This window comes from Drosophila persimilis, unplaced genomic scaffold (assembly GCF_003286085.1).
Source record: "Drosophila persimilis strain 14011-0111.01,24,50 unplaced genomic scaffold, DperRS2 tig00000191-arrow-pilon, whole genome shotgun sequence".
NCBI lineage: Eukaryota > Metazoa > Arthropoda > Insecta > Diptera > Drosophilidae > Drosophila > Drosophila persimilis.
In genome coordinates, this window is record NW_020825298.1 from 12,517,636 (window position 1) to 12,529,520 (window position 11,885).

General features: G+C 47.2%; 3 protein-coding genes across 3 annotated transcripts; 1 reads left to right on the forward strand and 2 right to left on the reverse strand.

The window, feature by feature from the left end:
• The first annotated feature begins 121 nt into the window (after positions 1-121).
• Positions 122-7,468, forward strand: LOC6589885 (protein pelota). The gene is made up of 5 exons (XM_002014453.2): positions 122-384; positions 435-1,156; positions 1,216-1,408; positions 5,523-5,629; positions 6,822-7,468. Exons 1-5 carry the CDS (start codon positions 344-346, stop codon positions 6,941-6,943), a joined length of 1,185 nt encoding a protein of 394 aa, XP_002014489.1. The 5' UTR covers positions 122-343; the 3' UTR covers positions 6,944-7,468.
• LOC6589886 lies at positions 2,117-6,833 on the reverse strand. Its single transcript, XM_026988082.1, has 3 exons — positions 6,778-6,833; positions 2,503-2,793; positions 2,117-2,398 (listed from the first exon to the last, which is right to left on the reverse strand). The coding sequence occupies exons 2-3, from the start codon at positions 2,754-2,756 to the stop codon at positions 2,287-2,289; spliced, it is 366 nt and encodes a 121-aa protein (XP_026843883.1). The 5' UTR covers positions 2,757-2,793; positions 6,778-6,833; the 3' UTR covers positions 2,117-2,286.
• Positions 7,469-7,475: 7 nt separating the features above from the next.
• LOC6589884 (pescadillo homolog) lies at positions 7,476-9,847 on the reverse strand. The gene is made up of 4 exons (XM_002014452.2): positions 9,650-9,847; positions 9,314-9,547; positions 8,157-9,255; positions 7,476-8,096 (listed from the first exon to the last, which is right to left on the reverse strand). Exons 1-4 carry the CDS (start codon positions 9,665-9,667, stop codon positions 7,552-7,554), a joined length of 1,896 nt encoding a protein of 631 aa, XP_002014488.1. The 5' UTR covers positions 9,668-9,847; the 3' UTR covers positions 7,476-7,551.
• Between the last annotated feature and the right edge of the window lie 2,038 nt (positions 9,848-11,885).

Below are 11,885 nucleotides of genomic sequence, written 5' to 3' on the forward strand. Positions count from 1 at the left end.
TTGGGCTATTTCAGTGTGACCCTATGCGGGAAACCGGAAATTCGGAGTCCGAAAATAGCAGGCAGTGGGTCGGTCAGCTGTTCCGAGCCGTTCGTTCCCTGTGAATGCCACTTGTCCGCCGAAACTTGGTCGACTGTGTGATTTTTTGGGAAATTGGTTGATCAAATGACAAAAATGCATCGCGATTCACGTGGCCCGAGGGAACATACAGCCAGATTGAAGTGACAAGCAGCTCCCCGTAGCAGCAAACGCAAAGCACGTAGTGCCTACAACAAAAAGAAAAGCAAACCCTCCCTGACGCAGGGAATTGGGACTAGGATCAGGAGTCGCCGGGCGTAACGATATGAAACTGCTGGGAAAATACGTGGACAAGGGCATGCAGGGGTGAGTGCTCCGTTCCCCACAGAATTCTATAATTCCGTCTCTTCTTGTAGCAATGTGACCCTCATGCCCGAGGAGTCCGAGGACATGTGGCACGCGTACAACTTGATAGCGGAGGGCGACAGCGTCCGCAGCACCACCATCAGAAAGGTGCAGAACGAGACGGCCACCGGCTCCTCGACCAGCAGTCGGGTGCGCACCACCCTCACCATCGCCGTGGAGACGATCGACTTCGACACCCAGGCCTGCGTGCTGCGCCTGAAGGGGCGCAACATCGAGGAGAATCAGTACGTGAAGATGGGCGCCTACCACACCCTCGACCTCGAGCTGAACCGCAAGTTCGAGCTGCGCAAGCCCGAATGGGACACCATCGCCCTGGAGCGCATCGAGATGGCCTGCGATCCCACCCAGTCGGCCGACGTGGCCGCCGTGGTCATGCAGGAGGGGCTGGCCCATGTGTGCCTTATCACCGCCAGCATGACGCTGGTGCGCAGCAAGATAGAGGTATCCATACCCCGGAAGCGCAAAGGCAGCGTCCAGCAGCACGAGAAGGGTCTGGCCAAGTTCTACGAACAGGTGATGCAGAGCATCCTCCGTCACGTCAACTTCGATGTCGTCAAGTGCGTGCTGATCGCCTCGCCGGGCTTTGTGCGCGACCAGTTCCACGACTACATGTTCCAGCAGGCCGTCAAAATGGACTACAAGCTGTTGCTGGACAACAAGAGCAAGTTCATGCTGGTCCATGCCTCCTCCGGCTTCAAGCATTCGCTAAAGGGTGAGCAATCCCTTTCTTTTGAATGGTCTTGTGTAGTAATTTCCTATTCCAAATTGCAGAGGTTCTTCAGGAACCCGCTGTGGTGGCCAAAATTTCCGACACCAAGGCCGCTGGCGAGGTCAAGGCTTTGGAACAGTTCTACATGATGCTCCAGTGCGAACCGGCCAAAGCCTTCTACGGCAAGAAGCACGTCCTCCGCGCCTCCGAATCCCAGGCCATCGAGACGCTCCTCATCTCCGACAATCTGTTTAGGTGAGTCCCAGTCGTCCACACTCGTCGGATATCCCTCTCAAGGCCAATTCCAAGCGGAAGAATACAGGCACATCAAGCCCAATCAAGCGAAAAGATCACACAGAGAACCTTCAACTTTAGCCAATTGCCAGAGACAAGCGCGACGACAATTTATGTCCACACATGTGTAGAAATGTAGAAGGCTGGGCATCTGGCAGTGTTTCATGGGGATGTTTCATCAGGGAAATCAAAGGAAAAGAAATCAATCTCAATCTTGATTCTGAGTATTGGTGGAATAAGAAAAGCGAAAGCAAAAGCGAGAGAGTGCCATGGACTTCTGTGCACTGTCTGTTCTCCATATCGGCTCCCATCACGACTCCGTTTATGTTAGACGATTCTTGATCTTCCGCTGGCTGCGTAGATTGTAGATAGATTTTTACTCCATTCGCAGGTTTTATCCATTTAAAGAAAGCACGTCCCAGAGTAGCAATTTGTTGGCCCCATGCGACGTGCTCATGATCAAGGTTGCCCCGTGCCTCGCCTCGCCTTGCCTTGCGTCGTTCTCTGCCATTTTTGGCCGCCTGCTCTGGCTGTCCGCTTTGTGCCTCTCTTCGCACTGATCTCTCGCTTTTTTGTTTACCATTTTGCACGAATTTAATGGACCGTTCAAATTCCAGCAACGAAAGATCCATTCCGCTATTTCTAAGCACTAACTGCCTCGCAATTAAATTAAAATTAAGTGTTTATCGGGTTCTATTCTTCTTTACTTAACGCTTAATGTACTTAAAGTTCTAGGCAAAAAGGTGTGTTTATTGTAGCACTTTTAATCAGTCGGCTTTAAATTAGTTGCTCCCCCTACTGTACTCGTATTACCCCCTCGTGTACCATCCGTATCTTCATCAGAAATTGTTCAAATCGCAAGTCGACATCGTCGTCGTCGTCGCTGTGGTTGTGGCTGTGGCTGTGCCTGTGGCTGTGGCCGTCTCCCCTTTATCTCGACATTTTTGATTGCTGTTGATTGTTTCGCAATTGTGAAAACAATACAGAAAGACAGAGAGAGTGAATGGTTAGGTTAGATGTACAGGCGCTTTCCATTGAGATCGCATTTGATTTACCGCCTCCGTTGCTGTTCGTTCCACTGATTCTTGTGGTGCTTCTGTCGGGCCTGCAGGTCATCCTGGTCCTCCTCCTGCCTGATCAGCCGCTGGAAGTAGTCGTTGAGCGTCTCCCGCATGGGCAGCAGGCGGCTGGGCGATGCCGGAGGCATGCCACAGGCCTTTGGGAGCTTTCTTCGCATCTTCATGTGGGACTCGCATGGCCAGGGATAGCCCAGATCGGAGATGTTGTAGTCGGGCTGTCGGTTGAGCATCTCGGAGGGTGTTAAGTGGCCGGCACTTGAGTAGGAACTTGAGTGGAGATCGAGATACATGTATTTTGTTGAGTTTTAATGATGGCTGGTGCTAAAGTTGCTGCGGATTTGCGTTCATTTCGATGCCTAAGCCTTCCCTGTTCCCCTATCTCCTATACCATATCCGCCGCTGTTCACGGCCAGGCCCCAGTCCCCAGTCCCCTGAGCTCTCGATTTGCGTGTGCTCTGTTTTTGGGTTTTTGAGTATCGTCACTGTTTATAGAGCTGTTTTCGCCAGACGAGTTTTGTGATTTGCACACGCAAAAAACTGAACTAAACTTTGATGTAAATCTGATGTATACATATACACTGTGTATGTGTATCCATCATTGATCTCTTGAACCATTTCTCGCTTGGAGTAGCGCCAATAATTAGAGCCCAACATCAACATTCGTGGGCGACAGCTTGAGGGAACAGCAAAACAGCAAGAGACAAGAATTTTAATTTATTTAATCGCTCCGTTTATGGATCAGCACTTGGCGGGGACCACTTTTGAGGCGGCGAACACTCTCGCTCCCACTTCTGCTTTCCATCGGAATCGCGCTCAATGGTTTCCACACGACACACATGTAATATGATCCACATTTGTATAAGGTTCTGTTCTGCTGGTTCTGCTAGCTCTGCTAGTTCTGCATCCATTAACCGATTTCCCTCCCTCTCTCTGGGCATGTGTCCATCGACCACTAGTGGCTCTCTTGGTGTATGCATTTTATTATTACAATATTTATGTGTTCCAACCAGTTTTTCTAGTCCCTCTTTGTCTTGCAGCAACCTCGTGTCTTGTGCATCCAAAACGTGCCCCCCTTTTCGATTGCCGTTTCTGTGGGGCTGTTGTTGTCGCAGCTGGCGGCGCATTTAAATGTTGTCTTGAGAGACAATTGTATGTACTACATACTATATAGGGAAACAGACCCAACACGAGTATTGGGCAAGAAGTGAAAGGGCTTGTCTTGCCTGTATATATCGGCTATGGATACCCTTAATGGATTGAATGTATCACTGAATACGATACCCATGAATCACTGAATCATTCACTGAATCTTAGGGCCATTCCCCCAGCTCTGTTTCGAGCGTGTCGTATCTCTGGGGTTGGGTTTTGTTTGCTTAGCGGTTATTCGATTGGGCAATCAATGAGTTGTCACTTTTTCAGAAGATCACAAATCCGCGAGACATGCATAAAAATGTTTCACAAGTCGAGAAATCAAGAGAAAAAGAGCTGAGGTGCGATTATTCGAATGCTTTCACTGTATTCCCCATTTCTATTTTCTTTGTCAGCGTTTTTGGAGCGTATCGTATCACAAGGTTCGTGCAAGAGGCAGAGGCAGAGGCACAAGCAGAGGTTCAGTCAAGTTCAGTTGTTACTCCTCTCCCCCCTCCCCGCACTGGCTTAATTAGACATTTTTACGGGCATTTACTGATATTCGCACTTGTATTCGTATCTTGGGTCGCACATTCCCTCGCTTTTCCCCGTACTTTCTGGCTGGCCAAGTCATGGCTCTTTCGGCTAGACGTGGCGGGACCTCGTGAACGGGGCCGGGCCAGGGCTGGGGCTGGGACTGGCACTGGGACTGACGGTGCACGCTAATTCCATTATAACAATTGATTCCATTGTGCAATCATTGTCACGCAGTGGAAACAGCAACAATTATTGCATCTACATACAACAACGGCGCTCATCGCAGCTTGCGGTTAGCGGATGAGTAAAAAACAGATACAGATACAGGTAGCAGATATATGTATATAATTGTAGCTGCTGCACTGCTTCCCGCTGAGTCAACGGATGGAACCCTAAACTGCGTCTGTCAGTGCGGCATCTTCCTCCATGAACAACAATCCTCCAACTTTCACTCGTTCGGTTCCACACACCTTTTTTTTATGCGTGATTTGTGCCTTGTATTTCTGCTTTCGGCTGCAGTTTGCAGTGCGGATAGACGGATGGATGGATGGATGGATGGACGGACGGCTGGGAGACTCGTTTCTTTGGCAGCAGCAGCTGTAACGCAGGTCTTAGCACCAATTTTTCTTTACGCGTGGCAGTCTCCGACCCTCGTACACGTTCTTCGATACGTCCCCCAAGAAAGCCGCTTTGCAACTAATTCTTCAAGCGAAGACCGAGACGAGGCACTGCCGCTGGGGCCCGCAAGCAGCCCCACGAACAGCTCTCGCTCTCCCGCACTGCACGTGCTGTGGAACGTAAATGGCTTCCACATGAGTGAGAGGAGAGCCGGTCCCGCTGGTCTCCGATCGAATGAAATTCCGCTCTCCGAACCGCTCTGTCTCTCCTCTCTCTTTGCACACAGAAAGCGGTTTTAATTGAAATGGGATTGGGATTGGGATCGGAATTCTTTCGTTTCATTGTTCTTACTTTCGTACTCTCGTACGCATCACCTGTTAATGATAATGGTTAATGTTTGTCATTAACATATAAGTATTTCTCTGGGTTTCTTGAACTGCCAGACAGTTCCATTCCCCGTGCATTTGGATAGCCCCCGGTTCAGGGGGTCTCCCCTCCATTTTCAGTTAAACTTGACACCTTATCCATTCTGGATTCCTATGCCCGTCACGTGCCATAATCCAGCACTTTTCTAACGATCCATCCGATTGCGGAATGTCAAATGCAATAGATATGAATATCCATAAACGGATGATAGATTGAAGGCATTAAATAAAGCGATTCATACTTTAAAATATTTATCACACGATTTGCTTCTCTCTTTCCAATTTCAGATGTCAGGATGTTAATCTCAGGAAGGAGTATGTCTCCCTGGTGGAGTCCGTACGCGATGCTGGAGGCGAGGTGAAAATCTTCTCCAGCATGCACATCTCAGGAGAACGTGAGTACCATCCATGTAGAGAGGAACGAACCAATGACTCACTCACCAGCAGCAGCAGCAGAAGATGAAGAAACTTCTTCTATGATCAGATCAGAACTTTCTGGAGGGGGGAGCACTCCTTCTTTGTGTTGTCTTTCCATCCACACTTGTTCCCTCCTTCACTCACTTCTATGCTTTGCTCAATTTTAATATTCGTGTGCAGGGGCCTGGCCTCCCCCCGTCTAATGACCTCGTTAAATATTCTATTTTTAAATCCCCCACTGCACTGCCCCACGAGATGTTGTTGTTGTTTATGCGTTTGTGTGGATGTATTTCTTGGAGGGGTCTCCCGCATTACAAAGTCCATCCGTAGATCTGTAGAGCGGAATACATCATCATCATTCGATTGCATTGAAAGACTGCCAGAATGTTTGCCCCCTCCGGAAGGCACTTTCGATTTCAGTTTCAGTTGCATTTCAATTTGTATTCTATAAAGCATTAATTGCACATATTTTCGTGGTGTTAAATGCTTTAAATAGTCATTTCGCTCGACAAATGACTCACGTGGATGCGAATCAGTTCGTTTGGTTCCCTTTATCTTGGCAACACTTTCCGCTGCGACTCGGAAAATGGGTCGTTGCAGGTTCCGAAATAGATCCCATTCCCCCATGCCTCCATCCCCCATACATTGTAATTCTCGCATCTATCCACACTTGAGGGTATTTCTCAAGTACTTCCCATTCTGACGATATCTTCTGCTCGAGTGCTGAATGAGCAACTGTTTCCCGCTGCGGATTTTAATCAGCTTGGAATTACATAAACATTGTAGAGGAATTCAAGAGATAGCGACGGGGCCTGGCAACACAAAAATTAGTCAAGTAAACAAAGTATTATCTTGTGGAACCTGCATTAATTCAGCAACAATTGTGCACGCATAGAGAGAGAGAGAGAGAGAGAATATGCGCGAGAGAACCTTAGGCCAAGTTCAGAGATTGAGTCACAGCCGAGCCGACAACCGGTGAGCCTTGAAACGGATCCGCCCACGTCCCCAGGCAGGCCATTAAGTGCAAAAGTTGCAATGTCTATTGACTATGTCATGGGTCTAGTATGCAATTGACTTGAAATTCTAGTTCCCACCACCTTAGAGATCTTCTTTGGAACTCACTTACCAATCTATGAGCACCTCTACATCTTTCTTTCTTCTTCTCCACAGAATTGGCTCAACTAACCGGGGTGGCGGCTCTATTGCGTTTCCCTATGCCCGAACTGGAGGACAGCGACGATGACGATGATGAGGATGGTGCCGCAGGCGGAGATGATAGCGATAGCGACTAGGAGGAAGATAGAGAGAGAGGATAGAGTAGAGTTAAATGGAATGAAATGGAAGCTGGCGAGGAGTTTAGGCATTTGTTGAACGAAAAATTGACTTAGGACTTAACTAGCGATCGATTATACACGTAGATTAATATGTATGTACTACAGACAGACTGCGGACTGCGTCAGGGCTTATACAATATACAATATACTACTATATATACATAAGATACGAATACGATACGGATATACTTATACACAAACTATTGCCTAAGTTTTTATCCCCCACCCCGTGGTTGGGCCTAGAGATTCGATTGGGTTCTGTTCTGGAAGGAGAATGAAGGAAACCGTGCCCCCACTTAATACTATTGCTAACAGATTGCTATTGATTGATTTCAAAACTAATTACGAGTTGCTGTTGACAATTGTTGTACAATATTTTAAACAAATTTTAAGTTTTAGCTCAGTTTTTCGCCCCCGCATGTAAATTAATTGTTCATAATTTTGTAAAGCGCAAAATAAAAATTATATATACATGAAAATACAGAGGATCTGATGGATTTTGATTGACATTATCATTTTTTATTGTTTTATACCTAGATCAAGACTCGAACACAGCTCCCACCGCCTCACTTCACCAGCTTGGCGGCCCGGGCGGCTGCCTCGGCCGCCAGCTTGCGGGCCTCTCGCTTCGCCGCCTTTTTGGCCTCCTTGGTGTCGGCGTCGATGTTCCGGCGCTTCTTGCGCAGCAGCCACTCCTCCTTCTCCTTGGTCTGCTTCTCGCGGATCAGCTTGCGGAAGAGGTTGCGGTGGCGCGGCTTGACCATGCGCGCCTGCAGGCGGTGCTCGTCCACCTCGGCCTTGTGCACCTGCCGCTTGTTCACTTTGTGCACTTTGCCCGACTGCACGGACATCTTTTCCTTCTCCTGCTGCTTGCGCTTGGTCTGCTCATCGACATCCTCCTTATCAACGTCTTCCTCGTCATCGTCTTCTTCATCATCCTCTTCGCTGAGGTCTTCTTCGTCTTCGTTGACACCATCGGGGCCGCCGTACTTCTTGTACTCGGCCGTCTCCTGCTGATAGGCCAGCTGCAGCTGGGCATCGAGCAGTTCCTGGTCAGCCTCCTCCTCCTCTTTCTCGGCTTCGTCCTCTTCGGACTCTTCCTCACTTTGTTCTAAAGAAAGATGTAATTTATAAGACATATTTGAGATCAAGGAGAATCCGGACAACTTACCATGAGTTTCGATTAATGAGGGATCGTGGAGGGCCTTCTCCTCGGGCGGTATGTACGAGTCGCGCTTGGAGTCGACGAATGGCGAGAGATGGGGTGGAAGAGTCTCGCCGAGGAAGTAGTCGTTGGTGGGCAGCAACTGGCGCTGGTTGACGCAGTCAAAGAGCCACTGGGGCTGAATGTAGTCCCTGGAGATGTACTGTGTGCTCAGGCTGGGTCTGTCCACGATCTGGTGGGTGATGGTCTCGTCGTTCTCGGCGAAGGTGGCACCGGGGAAGACAGACGCGTCCCAGGAGACCTTGCCGCCAAAGGAGCGAATGAGGATGACGAGGGGCTCGCGGGGAACCTCGCGATTGATGAAGAACTTTAGACCCTTGAAGAGGGTGCGCAGGCGCGACACCTCTTGGGCCTCCTGCTTCATTTTGATGATGCGCTTCGAGTCGCCGTCCTGCTCCAGCAGCTCCATGTCAATGTCGGGCTCCTCCTCGTCCTCCTGCACCTTGTCTGTGCGCAGCAGCTCAAAGTTCAGGGCGGCAATGCGGTCGGACACGAAACTGGCTTCGTCCTTGAACGTATCCTCATTGTCTTGCAGCAGGCTGGAGGGGAACTGAGGCGGATAGGCCAGGTTGAGGCCGTGGAAAAGACGGAAGTTGGTAAAGCCCTGCAGGATCGTGTAGAACTCCACGAAAATGGACATGACCTTAAAGTCAACCTCCTGGCGCGACTGCGGCTTGAAGGGGTAGTAGTGAGGCATGATCCAGGTGACCTTCTGGCCCTTGATCTCGGCCTGGAAGTAGTAGCCCTTGATGGAGATGAATACCTTGCGCAGCGACTTGGAGGCGATCACATAGTGCAGGAACTCGATGGTCAGTCGCCGGCACAGGTTCGACTGCTCGCGAGGAATCAGATGCAGCGAGGGGAACGTGCTGAACAGAAAGAGCAGGGTCAGGCAATCGTCCAGGTCCTTGAGGGCGTCTATGAAGGTCGGATAGCGCTCCTTGACAATGTGATCGAGCTTGATTTCGGGGAACAGGGCCAATCTGCGCTTCAGGTTGCGAAAATCTTTGATGGCGCGGTCGCGGCTGGTTTTCTTGGCAAAGATCTAAAAGAGGGGAACCATTCAAGAGGACGTTACAGACGCCATTCTTCATTCCACTTACCTTGTAATCACGCAGCGTCCACACAATGGACTCGTGCAGCAGGAACCGAATGTCCTTGGTGTGGTACAGGATCTTGATCTCCGAGGAACCCTTCTGGGCGCGACGCCTGTGCTTCGGCTCGCGCGGATAGACACCCTTGAGGATGCACAGACGGCGGAAGTCGTTCAGCGACAGCTGGAGCTTCCGAATCGCCGCCCGACGACTGATGTACTGGGTGGCCTCTCCGGCTTCGTACTGCGTAGGACAAGATCGAGTTATTTACATGCTGCATGAAGGTGCTCCAACCACATAACCTCACAGCGGTGTCTGAAATGGTGCGATTGATCTTCCACTTACCTTCTTCGGACGTCTCATTGTGGATTGTTGGCAAAAAGCCCTTTTTGTCTGGTAAAATAAGTTTTATACAGACAAAACACACGTTTTTTATGTTTTCGGTCGCGTTTAGTTGTTGGTTGGAATATAATCAAAATTAAACCTCTCGGCTTGCAGCTTCACTGAGGCGCAAATAGGCGGCGGAGACAGTAAAAATAGTAAAATTTATAACAACTTTAATAAAAACGCTTGAAAACACGTGCACGTGGTATCGATACCGATAACCTAAATATATACCGATATACCAAAATATACCGTCTCACTTTGAAAATATACTGACGAATTATCCAAGTTCCATCCATATTCCTCGTTTTTGATATTCCGTGGAATATTACTAGCTAGATAGAACATTTAGCCATGCCACCATAATTTTATCCGATTAGTGAATTCATTTTCTATTTGACCCGCCTCTTCTATATACTTGCTTTTATTGGATTTCTATATACCGTTTAAAATGAGATTTAAAAAATGTATTAAAAATATCAGAAATGGTCAGCCTGCAAATAATGGCTATATATATTATCGATAATACCGATACCTCAGAAATATACCAAAACATTTTCAAAATATCCCGTGTATATACTATCCAAGTTTTCTACTTGACTGGCTTATATTAAATACTTGCTTTTATTAGATTTTGTGACAAACTTTTCCCCAGGGTATGCATAATGTTGCCCATGTCGCGGGACACATGACTCTGGCCCATACAAATTTAATGTTGCCACCCTGTAATGGACGTTTTACAGCACCCAACTTATGCAGCGCTGCCACCTTATCGATAACAAGTGATTTGGGTAAGCGGGAAATTTGAAAAGTGAAGACGCCATGTGCTGCATTTGGATAACTCATTTTATTGAATCTGTTTTTATTGTTTTTTTTATAGGTATTGTATTGAGAAAATAACATACAGTCTAAGTTTGTTGTATTATATAATATTCGTTATATATTAGTTAGTTTGAACATTAACTTCGTTTTGGTTTTCGCAACATGCTTTACTGCAATCAACTGCAATTTACGACTGGTTGCATTTTTAATAACAAAAGTTTATTAAACGGTCATTTCTTTTCGGTATTTGCTTCTTTCTTTCGTTTCTTTATTCGTTTGCTGCGGCTCTGCTACAACTCTGGCGACGTAACGGCGCATTCACACCGTTACAGACGTTCGTGTGTCCGTGTTAGTGTTTGTGTGTTGTGTGTGTGTTGGTGTCTGCAATGTAAATGCATCTGTGTATCTGCTCCTCGTTCTGTATCTGTATCTTTATCGTTATCTTTATCTGCATCTGTATCTGAGTGTGATTTGTTGTATATTTCACCTAAATAACTAGTTAACATTTGGTTTTTATTTGCTATAGCTTCGTTTTGATTTACATAAGTGTCGTTCCGTGCCGTTCCATTCCGATCAGATCCGAATCGCTCCAATCGGCTTTAGGCTTCACTCTTCCTTTCGTCTGCTCCCGATTCCCGATCCTTTAAAATGCTTTTATATAACTTTATATAATTCTTGTTTCATATATTGTATATTTTTTGAGTGCCAGCCATACTATATATGTTTGCATGTATCGTTTAGAAATTGACTATATATTTGATTTGCTTTACTCCTTTTGCTCCTGAACTTCTTTTCGTTTTGATGATCTCTCAACCCATGGGTTCCGAATGGGTTTTGGTTCGCGGTTTTGGGGGAGGGTGCGGGAATGAGGCGTGTTTCGGTGTGGCAATGTGTGTGTGTGTTCGTGTGTGTGTTTTGTACAAAATCTAAATGTCGTTAACCAGACGTACTTGTATAAAGTAAATAACTCGCTGTATTTCATTATATATTCATCATTCGAATGTTTGTAAGGCCGAAGACGGTATGGGGCCCGAGGCGTTGGAGTCCTCCGATGACTAACAGCAACATAGGGGGGTTGGAATATATAGTGTTCTTCGATCTGAACATAACTGAAGCCCGACTTCTGTGTTTGTTCGCCTTTTTCGTGGTTTGTCGTTATTATGTATATAAATCATTTGTACAATCTTATGTGCTAGAAGCGTATCAGTTATTAAAATTAATGTCTGTTATTATAATACTCTCATTGTTCACTATTAAAATTACTCGACTCTCTCTCTCTTTTTCTCTCCCTCTGTACTAATTACATGCTCATCTTCAACACTCAACCTGTCCGTGCAGTCCGTGCCGTTCTGTTTTGGTTTTGTTTATCGAAAAA